The sequence below is a fragment of the Mastomys coucha genome, unplaced genomic scaffold (genome assembly GCF_008632895.1).
Source record: "Mastomys coucha isolate ucsf_1 unplaced genomic scaffold, UCSF_Mcou_1 pScaffold15, whole genome shotgun sequence".
Lineage (NCBI taxonomy): Eukaryota > Metazoa > Chordata > Mammalia > Rodentia > Muridae > Mastomys > Mastomys coucha.
Window position 1 is genome coordinate 91431164 of NW_022196897.1, and position 13244 is coordinate 91444407.

Consider the following 13244-nt stretch of genomic DNA (forward strand, 5'->3'; position numbering starts at 1 on the left):
GGAAACTGGGAATGGAGAAATTCACATGTAAATAAAGAAAATATCTAAAATAAAAAAAAAGAAAGAAAGAAAAAGGAATCATATTTCCAATTCTTTCTTTTCTAAAACCTTTAGGTTTTAGTCTCATATACATCATTTTATATATTTTATAAATATATAAAATTTAATGTGGCTAACATAGTGTCTGGAATTTTCAGCCCCAAATGTGGATACGGGTAACCTGTGTAGATAGACCTCCACTTTTCTCATAGACCAAGAATTTAAGCCATCCATGATTCTTGTTCTTTTCCACTTATTTTCCCTTCAAATTTTCCCACATCTACCAGTTTTGGTTCATTTCCATTGTTGCCATTAACAACATGTACCAATGCATTTTGCCTGCCCACTGCGCCATGCGCATTTCTGCTCTCATCCTCTCTGCAGTCCTTCTCTACACAACAGCAGAACTGTCTTAAAAACTGTCAGAGCAGTCATATTATTCTGCTTAAGACTGGTCAGTGGGTTTCTGTTACTCTTGGGATAACATCCCAGTTTCTGTGAGACTTTGATTGACTTTTCCTGTTACTCGAGTATCATTTTCATTTTTCATTGATTAGTGTCCTTTCAGTTTGGTCACATACATGCTGTTGTCTGCTTATAATTTTCTTATATTTTCTTTTAGAATCTAATATCAATGCCATTTCTCTTAGAGAGCTCATTCCTGACACATCATACACAGATGACTCATTGTTTTCAATTATCTTATCATAGTTTATCATTCAAGAACTCATTTAATATATTTCTGCTTTTGTTTCATTTGTGTGTATGCTATCTGCCCCAGTAAGCTGTAAGCCTCATGAAGATAAGCACTGTGCTCACCATTGTACACTGCTGAATGAACTTAGTCTGTTATGCTTGAAACATAGAGTAATATGATTAAAATTTGTTGAATGAATTAAGACATGAAGACACTCTTTGTTGCACAAAGAGTTTGTTCTAAAAGGCCTATTTAAGCAGTGTTTGGTAGCACACACATAATCTCAACACTTAGGAGACAAGTGAATTAGAAGTTGAAGACTAGCCTAGACTATTAGTAGACCCTGATACATAGTGTTGTGTTTTACAAAGAAAGTTGAAAAGACAATATAGTACAGTTTTGACATGTACCCCAAATTTAACAATTAACATTTTCCATAGTAACTTTTTCTTCTTCCCCATATACGCATACTATCTTAGTTGAGGTTATTGTCCATGTGATAAAACACCATGACCAAAAGCAAATTAGGGAAGAAAGGGTTTATTAGGTTTACACTTCCACATCACAGTTCATCTCAAAGAAAGTCAGGACAGGAACTCAATCAGGGCAAAAACCTGGAGAAAAGGGCTGATGCAGAGGCCATTGGAATAGTATTGCTTACTGGATTGCTTGCTCCTTTTGGCTTGCTTAGCCTATTTTTTTTTATTGCATATTTTATTTATTTACATTTCAAATGTTATCCCCTTTACCAGTTTCCCCTCTGGAACCCCCGTCCCACCCCCATCCTCCTCCTATGCAGGTGCTCACCCACCCACTCCCTCCCACCTCCCCACCCTGGAATTCCCCTACACCGAGGCATGGAGCCTTCACAAGACCAAGGGCCTCTCCTCTTATTGATGCCTGACAATTCCATCCTCTGCTACATATGAGCTGGAGCCATGGGTCTCTCCATGTGTACTCGTTGGTTAGTAGTTTAGTCCCTGGGAGCTCTGGGGGGTCTGGTTGGTTGATATTGTTCTTCCTATGGGGTTGCAAACCCCTTCAGCTCCTTCAGTCCTTTCTATAACTCCTCCACTGGGGACCCGGTGCTCAGTCCAATGGTTGGCTGCAAGCATCCACCTCTGTATTTGTCAGGCTCTGGCAGAGCCTCTCAGGATACAGCTATATCAGGCTCCTGTCAGCATGCACTTCTTGGCATTCACAATAGTGTCTGGATTTGATGGCTGTATGGGATGGATCCTCAGGTGGGGCAGTCTCTGGATGGCCTTTCCTTGAGTCTCTGTTCCACACTTTGTCTCCGTATTTCTTCCCATGAGAATTTTGTTTAATAGCACCCAGGACCAGCAGCCCAGGGAAGGCACCACACACAATGGGCTGGGCCCTCCCCCATCAATCACTAGTTAAGAAAATGTCTTACAGGTTTACCTACAGCCTGAGACATTTTTTCAATTAAGGTTTCCCTTTCTGATGGCTCTAGCTTCTGTCAAGTTGACATCAAACTAGGCAGTATACACACACACACACACACACACACACACACACACAGAGGTTTATAGGAATCTTTTTTATATCTGTTTTCCTATTTATATACATGATCAATAATAGAAGTGAACTATATGAAAAGATATGGCAAATGTGAGAATTATCCTAAACAATCACTGCTAACCTATTATAAACAGCCTTCTGTCTAGCCTGATGTTAAGGAATTTGATGTTTGGCTGAATTAATCAAAGCACTTCGAGGGCTGTGGCAGGAGGATCATCTTTAGTTGAAGATGATCCTGGACTATAGATTGAGACTGTTTCAACACCCCTTCCCAACAAAAGGAAAAAAGAGAAAAAAATTAATATTATACAGACTTGGTAGCATATAATTATAATCCTAGGTCTTGGTTGAAGGAGGCGGGATTAAGTTCATGGTCATTCCTGACTGCTTAAGGAGTTTAAAGGTAGCCTGGACTACAAAAAACCATACTTTTGTACACAGTATCACTTCCCTGGGTGTTCTGGTAATGTTCTTTATAGATTGAGCTTTTCTTTCTCTGCAAAAATTAAGGCTCTTACATTGTATTTGAGTGCTGTGCACTTTACAGTAGTACTCTATGTATTTTCTGTTTTCTTTTTCTTTTATTCATTTTTTCCTTTTGTCTTTTGACAAAGCACCCAGGCTGTCTTGGTCCTTTCCATGTATCCAGTTTGGCTTCAGATTCAGTGCAGTTCTCCTCCCTCAGTTTCTAAGGGCTGTGAGCTAAGGAATGCTGCAAATAGGGCACTGAGAAACTATTGGCTTCTTTTCCTCTCTTTCATTAAGTATATGTTGTTGGATCTTTTTGAGTCTTCAGGCTTATTCTTGGATATATGGACTATGTAGATATGTCTAATATCTTGAATCTAAACTAGATATTTTTTGGAAAAAGCATCATTAAGATGACAGCATCATCCCTCATGATGGAGACTGTATAGTAGTATCAGTTTTTCCTGTTTACAGAGATCAGTTTGACCTTTTGTTCAGGACAGTGTTTGCTTGGTCTCTTTTTTTCTTCCCTTTCTGCTTCCTTCCCTCCTCTTTCCCCTCCCTCTCCCCTCTCTTTCTTCCCTCTGTCTCTCCCTCCTTCCTTTCCTAGGCCTGTATGTAAGGACCTCTAGCTAGCCTGAAAGCACTATGTAAGTCAGACTGGTATCTTCTCTCTCCCCCCCCCCCCCCCCATCTCTTTCTCTCTGAGATAGTACCTTTGTACAGTCCTGGCTGTTCTAGAACCCACCACATAGACCAGCCTGGCTTCAACTCACAGAGATCTTCCTGCCTCTGCTTTTCAAGTGATAGGATTAAAAGGATACAGCACCATGCCTGGCTCTGATCTATTTTTTATTGATGTCATATTATAACAGGCACTCAGAAATTGCTCTTTCCAAAAGGCATTGACTTCTTACTTTTCCTTTTCGTTTGGTACATTTAAGCATATTAAACACTCCAGAAGTACTTATTATTATCTAACTTACCACCTAAAAGCTAAATGCACAGAGATGAGTCATTATTTTAAACCTGCACTTGCTTTGGAGTCTAGAAGTAACTGGACCAGGTCTCCTGATGTAGGCCTTCCTTCACAGGAAAGCATTTATCCTTGAATAGAGACTATATCCTTGAGTAGCAGCAGTTGAATGAAAAAAACAAATAAACAAGAAGGTCATGACTGCTAAGGTATGGTGAAGGAGAAAGTTTATTGTAGGTAAAAGGGACAACATAGCCAGAGGCAGAAACATTTGGGAGAGTCCAGAGTGGTCATGACATGACACTGGGCTGTGTGAAGAGAGTAGGGAGGACAGGAGAGATGGGAGAGAAAGGAATCAAGCGGGTGCAGCAGTCAAGAGGACAAAAGGTTAAAAAAGGGGCAGGGGGAGCAGGTTAGGTAACCATTTACCAAAATGGCTGGATTATATAGGGCAGAGCCTCTAGAGGAAGGACAGCCCACCCTTGGGCTAGAGAGTGAGACAGAGTGGGGTATGCCAGCCATACCCTGTAACAGGTGGGTAGAGGGATGCTTGGAGAACCTGGCACCCAGGCCCACTTTGATATGTTAAATAGGGCACCTCTGCCATTTGTCCCAGTGTTTGAGACTTAACTGGCAGCAGCAATCATCCTACAACAAGATGAGAACCTTCACTGACATTAGTGGGTCATCTATAGGACCTTTTATTGGGTACCAAAACTCTAATGGAGTAAGATTTGGATTATTCTATATCAAATGCGGAGGGTTGAGACTCAGGAAAGGTTGCCTCAAGCAGCCTGTTCCTGTTTGCAAGCAACTATAGGAACTTTGAGGTGGGGGAGGGGGGATAATTTTTTTCTTTTTTGGGGATTATAATATTATCATTTTTCTCCCTTTTCTTCTTCCAAACCCTCTCATATACCCATCCTTTTTCCCTTTCAAATTCATGGCCTCTGCTTTCATTAATTGTAGTTACATGCATGCATATATATATATATATATATATATGTGTATGTATGTATGTATTTAAATATAATCTGCTCCGTCTGTATAATGTATAAAACATACTTGTCTATGCTTTCAGAGCTGACCATTTGATGTTGGATAACTGATTGCTGATTGGTGTGTTCTTCCTTTCAGATGACTATTTCTCCCACTCTCAGCATTCTGTAGTTGCTTCTAATTCTTTTGTATAGGGTTGAGACCTTGTATGTCTCAAATTTGGCATGTCTGTTGTTCATTGTTGTTGTCTTTGTTTACCTCATGTCTTGTTGAACAAATTGGAAGAAAACTTAGTTTTTATTAGGGTGCACCCAAGATCTGGCCAGTGACTCTCTCTTAAGTGGGGTTAAAGAGAACATCCCTGAGTTGGGGCCCCTTCTGTGGAGTAAAATCATGAGTAGTTGCAAAGCAGGTTTACAGAGTACAGTGGAACAATAAGGAAATACAGAAAAATCTCCAAAAAAACATCCTATGGTGGCCATGTGATTGGACAGGAAGGGTAGGGTATTCTCAAAACCAAGTCATGGCCATGGGTTGGGGCAAGTCAGACTCAAAAACAGCTACTTTACTCTTGGAAATTTAAATAAATTAAATAAAATGGAAATTTATTTTTAACAATATAGCATAATGGCTCCTGCCTTCAAAATGGAGGCAAGGCCCTCAATAGATTCTGGGTATTCTGAGGAAATATACTCTTTTCCCTCCCTACACAATGCTTCTGTTCCTAGATATATGATACTACCTAGCTATCCTTTAATTTCTCTCAATTTTGATACTACCTAGAGCTAGTAGCTGCCAATTCTACAAGTCAAAGACTAGTCCTCTATGCCTCTGCCATTTCAAATGCTGGTTCCTCACAAGACCTCCCTTACTTAACGACTTATTGTATATAAATCAGGTTCCCTCAACTTCCTCCTCAAGGAAGTGTTTGACAGCATGCCCAGTTTATCATATGGACTATTATGAAGACTAGATATGAACTGCCAAATGGGATGTATATAACATAGGGTCTTGAGTATAAGACTCTTTATGAAGCTGTGATACCTGCCATCTAGGAGATCAGCAGCCCTGGCTCATTTTTTCCACCCACTAAAGAAAAAGAGAAAGTCAGGAAATGTTTGAAAGTAAACCAAAGCTAAAGTTTATTAAAAGAGGGCAATCTTATTAGAATTTAAAAGAAAAAACTGAAGCTGGGTGGTGGTGGCGCACGCCTTTAATCCCAGCACTTGGGATGCAGAGGCAGGTGGATTTCTGAGTTCGAGGCCAGCCTGGTCTAAAGAGTGAGTGCCAGGACAGTCAGGACTACACAGAGAAACCTTGTCTCGAAAAACCAAAAAGGGAAAAAAAAAAGAAAGGAAGAAAAAACTGGAAGGTTACCTGTAATCTCAGCAGCTGCTTATGATGGCAATGGAGGCACCAGAAAAGCTAAATCATTTCAGTTGAGCTGGCATGGAGGTCAGCCACAGGGTGGACAAGCAGCCACATGACAAGGAGGGGAGCTTTTGAGAAAGGAAGTCTAAAAGTACCAGAAAAGGCACACTAAGGCTCTGGCCAGGATCAGAAAGAAAGAGTCGAGAGAAAAGAAAAAGGTACCTGTTTTTCCCAGTCAGGACTCAGGAAGGCACACAGACGTAGCTGACCATGAACCTCATGGGGCCTGGCCAGGACTGTGCTGGTCAAGGGCTGAGTTCTGGAAAGGAGACATTTTTGGAAACAGTTATAAGGAATCATTCAAAAAGAAGGAATAGATATTGGGAAATGGTTTAATTTAATTAAATTAAAATTTGAATAGCTTTAAAAATCTATAGTATTGATGGCTCAGCAGGTAAAAGAGCTTGCCTAACCACAAAAGCCAGATGACATGAGTTTGAAACCCTAAACCCAAGGTGGAAGGAGAGAACCGACTCCTGAAAAATTTCTCTGACCTCCACTTATCTGTCACAGCATGCATCTGCCCACACTGACAAGCAAGTGTGTGTGTGTATGTGTATGTGCACACATATACATACACACACACACTAAAAAATAAACATATAGTAATTTTGTGTAGTATTTCATAGTACTTGTGGGTTCATTAAATTGGTAATCAATAGCTGCCAGCAGTAGCAGGAGGCCCTGCACTGTGGTGGTGTGTGTTATAGCTGGAATTCTGAAACCTCTCTTCAGCTGAAGCTGGGATTTATGTTCTACAAAAAAGAATAGCAGGATAAATGGAAAAGAAGCAAAGATAGATTTTATTAAGATTTTTTTTTTGTTTTTTTGTTTTTGTTTTTTTAAATTCTGAGACAGGCTTGCTCTGTGTTGCCCTGGCTGTCCTAGAACTCACACTATAGACTAGGCTGGCCTTGAACTCATAGAGATCTGCCTTCTTCTAACTCCAAAGGTATGCACCATCACGGTCTGGCTTTTATTAAGATTTTTAAACATAGACTTAAGCTCAGTTATTAAATGAGGAGGGAGAGATACATGTAAGAGAAGGATAATAGTTCTGTCTCTTTTCTCTCTCTCTTTTCTCTCTCTCTCCTCTCTCTCTCTGTGTGTGTGTGTGTGTGTGTGTGTGTGTGTGTGTGTGTCTCACAGTGGGAGGGGGAGGGCAGATTCATTCAAGTTTAGTAATGGCTTTCTATATGATTTTGGAGGTTATGTTTAAAGATTTCAAGGATTAAGTGTAATGTTTTGGTGTGGTTACCCTTTCCAGGACTTTTTCCTTTTCCTTAGTAATGAGGTTAATGGGGTGGTTTTATGAAATGCTGGTTATCTTAAGTCATGAACTCAGTCACTTACATGATCAGTAACAGATGAAATAAACTGATTCATGTCAACTATACTGATTACAGTTAGCTCACTGTATGTCTAATTTTACAGTAGCTCTCTTTCTAAATTGTATTAAGAAATGCTAATCAAAACCTTTTTGAAATTCACCATCAGGCTGGTGGTGACAGAATCAACATCAAAGTATGCTTCGTGGTGTTCTGGGAAAGACCTTTCGACTTGCTGGCTATACCATTCAGTATGGCTGTATAGCTCATTGTGCTTTTGAGTACGTTGGTGGTGTTGTAATGGTAAGTTTCTACATTTAGGAATTTCATTTTTAAATAAAATATTTTTAATGGAAGGAGACTTTTTAAAAAAATTGCTTGAAGTCATTTCATGAAAATTAAAACATAAAATCTTTCTAAATATAAATACTATTGAAATTAAAGGTGTGTTTGGTTATGGGTGTAGTGGCACACGCCTGTAGTCCAGACACTGAGGCAATAGATTGTGAGTTCAAGGTAGGGCTAGGCTCTATTCTGAGTTCAAGTCCACCTTGGCATGCATAATAATACCCTGTCACAAGTATCTCCCACCCATCCCTCCTCAGCCACAAATCAAAACAAACCTTGTCTCAAAACCCAACAGGGCCAGTGGAAGCCCAGCTGGTAATGTGCTTGCCACCAAGTCTGATGCCAGCATCCACATGGTGGAAAAAGAACTGATTCTCACAAGTTGTCCTTTGACTTCTGTGGGCAGTCTGTGGCAAGAACACACACACACCCACTAATGATAAGAAATGATAAAACCAAACAAACAAGCAAAAGAGTAAAAACCATTGAATCCTAATTTTTATGTTCAGTGTTTAGCAGGGCACAAACAGTCTTCTTGATAACCTGAATATAAATAGCAATCATTTGAGTGCTATTGTGCTGTCTAGAAAATAGTTGATGCTGTTAACTTCTTATCTTACATTGTCTGTTGCCCTTGTGTAAGGGATTCATTCTACTCAAGAGGAAATGCCCAGGCTGAGAAAGTTAACTCATGCCAGGTCCCATAGTTAGTAGATTTGAGACATAGAATGAGTTTAAAACTACTCAAACTACCAAGTTTGTCATTAAAGCTAATGATTACTCTGATAAGATCAGTAGTAAACATTGGATGGCTTTCCCCTAAAAGGAAATCTGAAATCATATCACAAATCTGAAAACTCAAAATGTTCAAATATTTGTTATGTAAGTGAAACAATATGTGGCTGGCCAGACAGCCAGTATTTTTGGTGGGCTGTTGTTGTTGTTACATTAGCTTTACCTTAAAAGATTAATAGTTATAATAAACTTTATTTGAACTGAAGTAAAGGATATACATGTATTTACCTAGTACTCTTTCCCCTTACGTCTTGACAATGACATTGGTACTTTTAAAAGCAAACTTCATTGTTATTTATTATTTTATTTAAATGTTTATTATTTTGTCTTTTTTGAGTAAAAGGTAACTGATAGAAGGTAACTGATAGAGACTGTTGTTTATATTTTAAGTGGCAGTTGTTACTCCAGTGTTAGGCATATTTCAAGATTGTTCAGACATACAGATGCTAATGTGTTTAGAGTACATCTCATTGTGTTGGTGTTTTTCAGTAGAGAATATAAGATGAGCTCCATCATACTAAGTAAGCATTTGCCTGGGAGAGGAAGAAGGATGTCAGTTCTCAGAGAATGAACAATAGAAAATTGCTTAAAAAAATTTCCACAATGGGCACTAAGAGATGTTTGAGAAAACTAAGAAAGTCTATCATTCATGCATCAAATATGTATCAAGCATTAACATTATGCTGAGTATTCTTGGCACTGGAGACTTACATGAGACTTACTGGAGCTGGGAAATTGAGACAAGGTCCCAGTGCTCCTCGTGGAGTTTAGTTCTATAGGGTGGGCAAAAATTAGAAGCTGAGATAATGTTATTTTGTGTATGTCTTATGAAGTAATATCAAACAATTAAAATATGGTCCATTATCCATTTTTCTTTTATCCATTTATTCATTTTTCTTCTCTTAAGCCTTCCCAAATGATTTCTGTAAACTTAAAAGAGATTTGAGCTCATAAGATTACCTTTCTTTTCAGTGTTCTGGACCGTCAATGGAACCCACAATTCAAAATTCAGATATTGTCTTTGCAGAAAATCTTAGCCGACATTTTTATGGCATCCAAAGGTAAATTTCTTTCATATCATGGATATAATTATAGTGAAAGGTATATAAACTGTATTTTTCTGTAACTTTGAACTTTGAGTTAAAAGTCCTTTTATGAGTAATAAATAGACAACAATCTTGAATCTTTTCTATTTGAGAACATTTTAATAGTCAACATGTACAGTGCTGTGGTCACTGTGCCCTTTTCACTTTCCATCCAGCACAGTTAGCAGTCCTTATTAAAATATACGCGAATGCCTCATTTTCTTTGTAGGTTCCTAAAATATTTTAATTCAGAAGCCAGACCCTTATGACTTATTGCTCACACATCGCTGTTGTAGTTAGTATTGATTCCTGTCCTGCTTATTCTCTGTACAGAGACATGATAAGTACTCAATAATTTGTAAATTATGGCTTCATATGTGTCTGAAAATGAAGAATTTGGTCTGAAGAATTTGGTCCAATGTAGTTTTCCAGATTGTTAAATTATTAAGTTGAGTACTACTTGGTAAATACTTTGTTACCAAATTTCCCAAGTGGCTCAAAACCTAGTGCTAATATTTATTTCAAGGGATGCTGGGCATTTGAGCTCCCTTTGAATGAAGGTCAAATTCTAACTTTGTTTATTTTCTAAATTGTGCCTTCAAAATTTTTTATAGCATTAGAAAAAGCCTGAGCCAGCTTTTATCTCCATGGCCTACAAACATTCCCCACTACTGGTATTTAGTGTAGAAAGGTGCATTAGACACATTGTCCATCTTTGTTGTAGCCCATTTCCCAGTATTGAAAACTTGAGAATAATATAAAACTTTTTTCCTTTGGACTCTTACTGACCCTTGATGCCTTCTGCACAAATCTACCAGTCAAGCTCTATGGTCTAATAGAGTCCCACGGAAATTGTTCAGATCTTTTCCCTGTAGTAACCTCAAGAAACATACTTGTAGATTTGGGGATTGTAAATTAAAAGTGCACCACAGTTTTAGTTATCTCCATTTGCTTTTTGACTTGCCAATATAGCCTGGTGACTTACCCTCACTGTAGCATGAAGGCAAGTTGCTACTGCATACCAGTGACATTGTAACTCTTAAATGTCCTCAACAGTAAACTGGACCAGCTGATAGTTTTTGAATAAATAATTATTTAAAGAGTATTTAAAATACTCTTTGCAGTCAGGTGAATAATAGAAATAAGTACATTCAGGAAACTAAGATTCTTTGAAGATTTCATTTTGTGCTCTGTTCATTTAGGGGTCTCATTAGTGTGTAGAAAGAATATCTTGGAATCTGGTGTTCATATGAAACAACAAAATAACTTTTAGAGCCAAGGCAGGCAGCTGGTACTGCTTTGAAAAGATTACTCTCTTCCTTCAGTCTGCTGTAGCTTAGGACTGAGATTTCAGTGGGATGAATTTCTGACTCTTATTGCTTCCTGTTATGTATAAGGGGAGGCTAGACTTCTGTTTTGTGTAAGAATAAAAAGTCTGTACGTGTGGTATCTAAAGTACACAGGTCTCTTATCTATTAGCTTTTGGGATTCTTTGTACTTGAGGCAGTCTCCTATTACTAATTCTTACAACACATAGCTAATGGGCATCTACTTTATAAGGTCTGTTAATACATTACAGCAGTGATGCCGTGACATCTGTCTTGTGGCTAGCTCACCACTTAGGAGGCAGAAAGGCCATTTATGGCCATATTTTTAATTTAATGATTTGTTTTTGGAATTTTGAGATAGAATAGCCTATGCTAGCTTGAAGCTTTCTATCTAGTCCAGGCTGGCTCCACACTCATAGTGATCCTTCTGCCTCAGCCTCCCAACTGCTGAGAGTCAAAGAGCACCACACCCAACAATAAATATAATGGGAAAGGAAATTTTAAGTACTGGTTCTGTTATTAAGTGGGTTTTTAAAACTCCCTGCAAAGAAGGCAAAAGTCCAAGGAGTATGTATTTTGATTTATCTATGTATGTATCTAACTAGACTAGTAGAAATATATTAATAGTTTCAATTAATGTTAATGTCTATAAAACCAACATAACTAAATTATGACTTCAGTGTTGCTAGTTAGGTTCAGATTTTCTGTGTTATGTTGTTTTATCAAATAACATAAGCTGCATAAGCAAGCCATGAAGATTATTTCTTCTTTCAAAGACACATTTAGTAGTTTTTTTATGTGAACAGTTCCACTGACATTTCAAAAAACAACAACAAAAACAACCAATCAACCAAACCCCATGCTTTTCTGGCCTAGTTATATAATTGAATGGCTTGATACCATTCAGCTCCACAATGTGTTGCCTTTAAAATTCTGATGAAATGGTGTCCTTTATTCTTTTACATAAAAATGCCTTGTGAATTGCTCCTTGATTTGGCTGTTGGGGAAAATTTTGTATTACCTTTTCTTAAACCTAATCTTATTAATGGTAAGTAATTAGCCTCATCATCAGTCCTTTTCTTGTTGTTGGGAACCAAATCTGGGGCTTCCTGTATGTCTGCATTGTTCTATCATTGAACAATATCTACAACCAGCTTAATTTAGGGTAGAGGCTATAAAATGCTTAGAAGTTGTTTAGTACCTATACAGTAGCAGTCAGGGTTCTTTATTCTTTTTCAATTTTGTTTTATTAGGACAGAGTATTTTCTTGTAGCCCAGACTTGCCTCCAACTTACTGCATAGCCCAAGTTGGACTTGACGTTCTCTCAGCCTCCCAAGTGTTGGGATAATAGGTGTGCTTTGCCTTGGCTTGTCTAGTGACTAGGTATTATTATGGCTTTTGATGTTGTTATATATTTTATAAATAACATCAAAGTCTATAAAATTATATTTAGAATTACAGTTACTAAATATGTTAGATATTGAAAAATGTTAGCACAATTTCTATATTCCTTGTTTTATGCAGAAAAAACATTACATTCTATTTTGTTGGGATATCCTTCCTACCTCCACCTCCATGACTGTAGTAGTTGTGCAGGTGTGGATGTTTTGAAGCATTGTTTCACTCTGTATTCTGATTGCCTTTGAATTTGCTTTATAGTTTACACTATCCTCCAAATTATAATTCTTTCCTTCTTGGGTTTTGGGCTTACAGGCATGCATCATTGTGCCTGGAATAAAACCTCTCTTTTTTTCTTACCATGTAGAATGTTATCTCTTCCTTATGTAATGATTCATATTATATACATATTTTATAGTATATGTTTGCTTAGCTATTAGTGTTTTATTTGGTTGTGTCTCATTTTTTCCTCAAATGTAAGTCTGTACTGTAAATTATGACTTAAATGAATTATATAACATATATTGTTATTCTTTAGTGTTGAATTTTTGGGAAGTAGATGATGTTTCTTCAATTTTAGTGCTCTAGAATTGGACACAGAAATAATAAATAGTGAAAATAATTCTCATGAGATTATTAGATTATAGTACCAGTAATTTTATATGGAATTTTTATGATCTTGATTGTGTTCTAACTCTAAATATCAGTTATAGTAGTTTACAAACATGATAAATATGAGGGTCAATTTGTGAAAGGATAAAGGGTCTGTCATTCTTTAGGTTATTTTAAAAAATTATTAAAGCAGT

General features: G+C 37.6%; 1 protein-coding gene across 13 annotated transcripts in view; it reads left to right on the top strand.

Moving 5' to 3' along the window:
• Positions 1 to 13244, top strand: part of Immp1l (inner mitochondrial membrane peptidase subunit 1) — a 60086-nt gene that overhangs the window by 25480 nt on the left and 21362 nt on the right. For 12 of the 13 annotated variants that reach the window (XM_031371268.1, XM_031371274.1, XM_031371272.1 and 9 more), the window contains 2 exons: positions 7653 to 7786; positions 9599 to 9687. In XM_031371268.1, the coding sequence (XP_031227128.1) occupies positions 7682 to 7786; positions 9599 to 9687 (194 nt within the window). In that variant the 5' untranslated portion in view covers positions 7653 to 7681. Of the gene's footprint in view, positions 1 to 7088; positions 7108 to 7652; positions 7787 to 9598; positions 9688 to 13244 lie in introns of those variants that run through there. The other variant, XM_031371280.1, reaches the window with a different exon arrangement.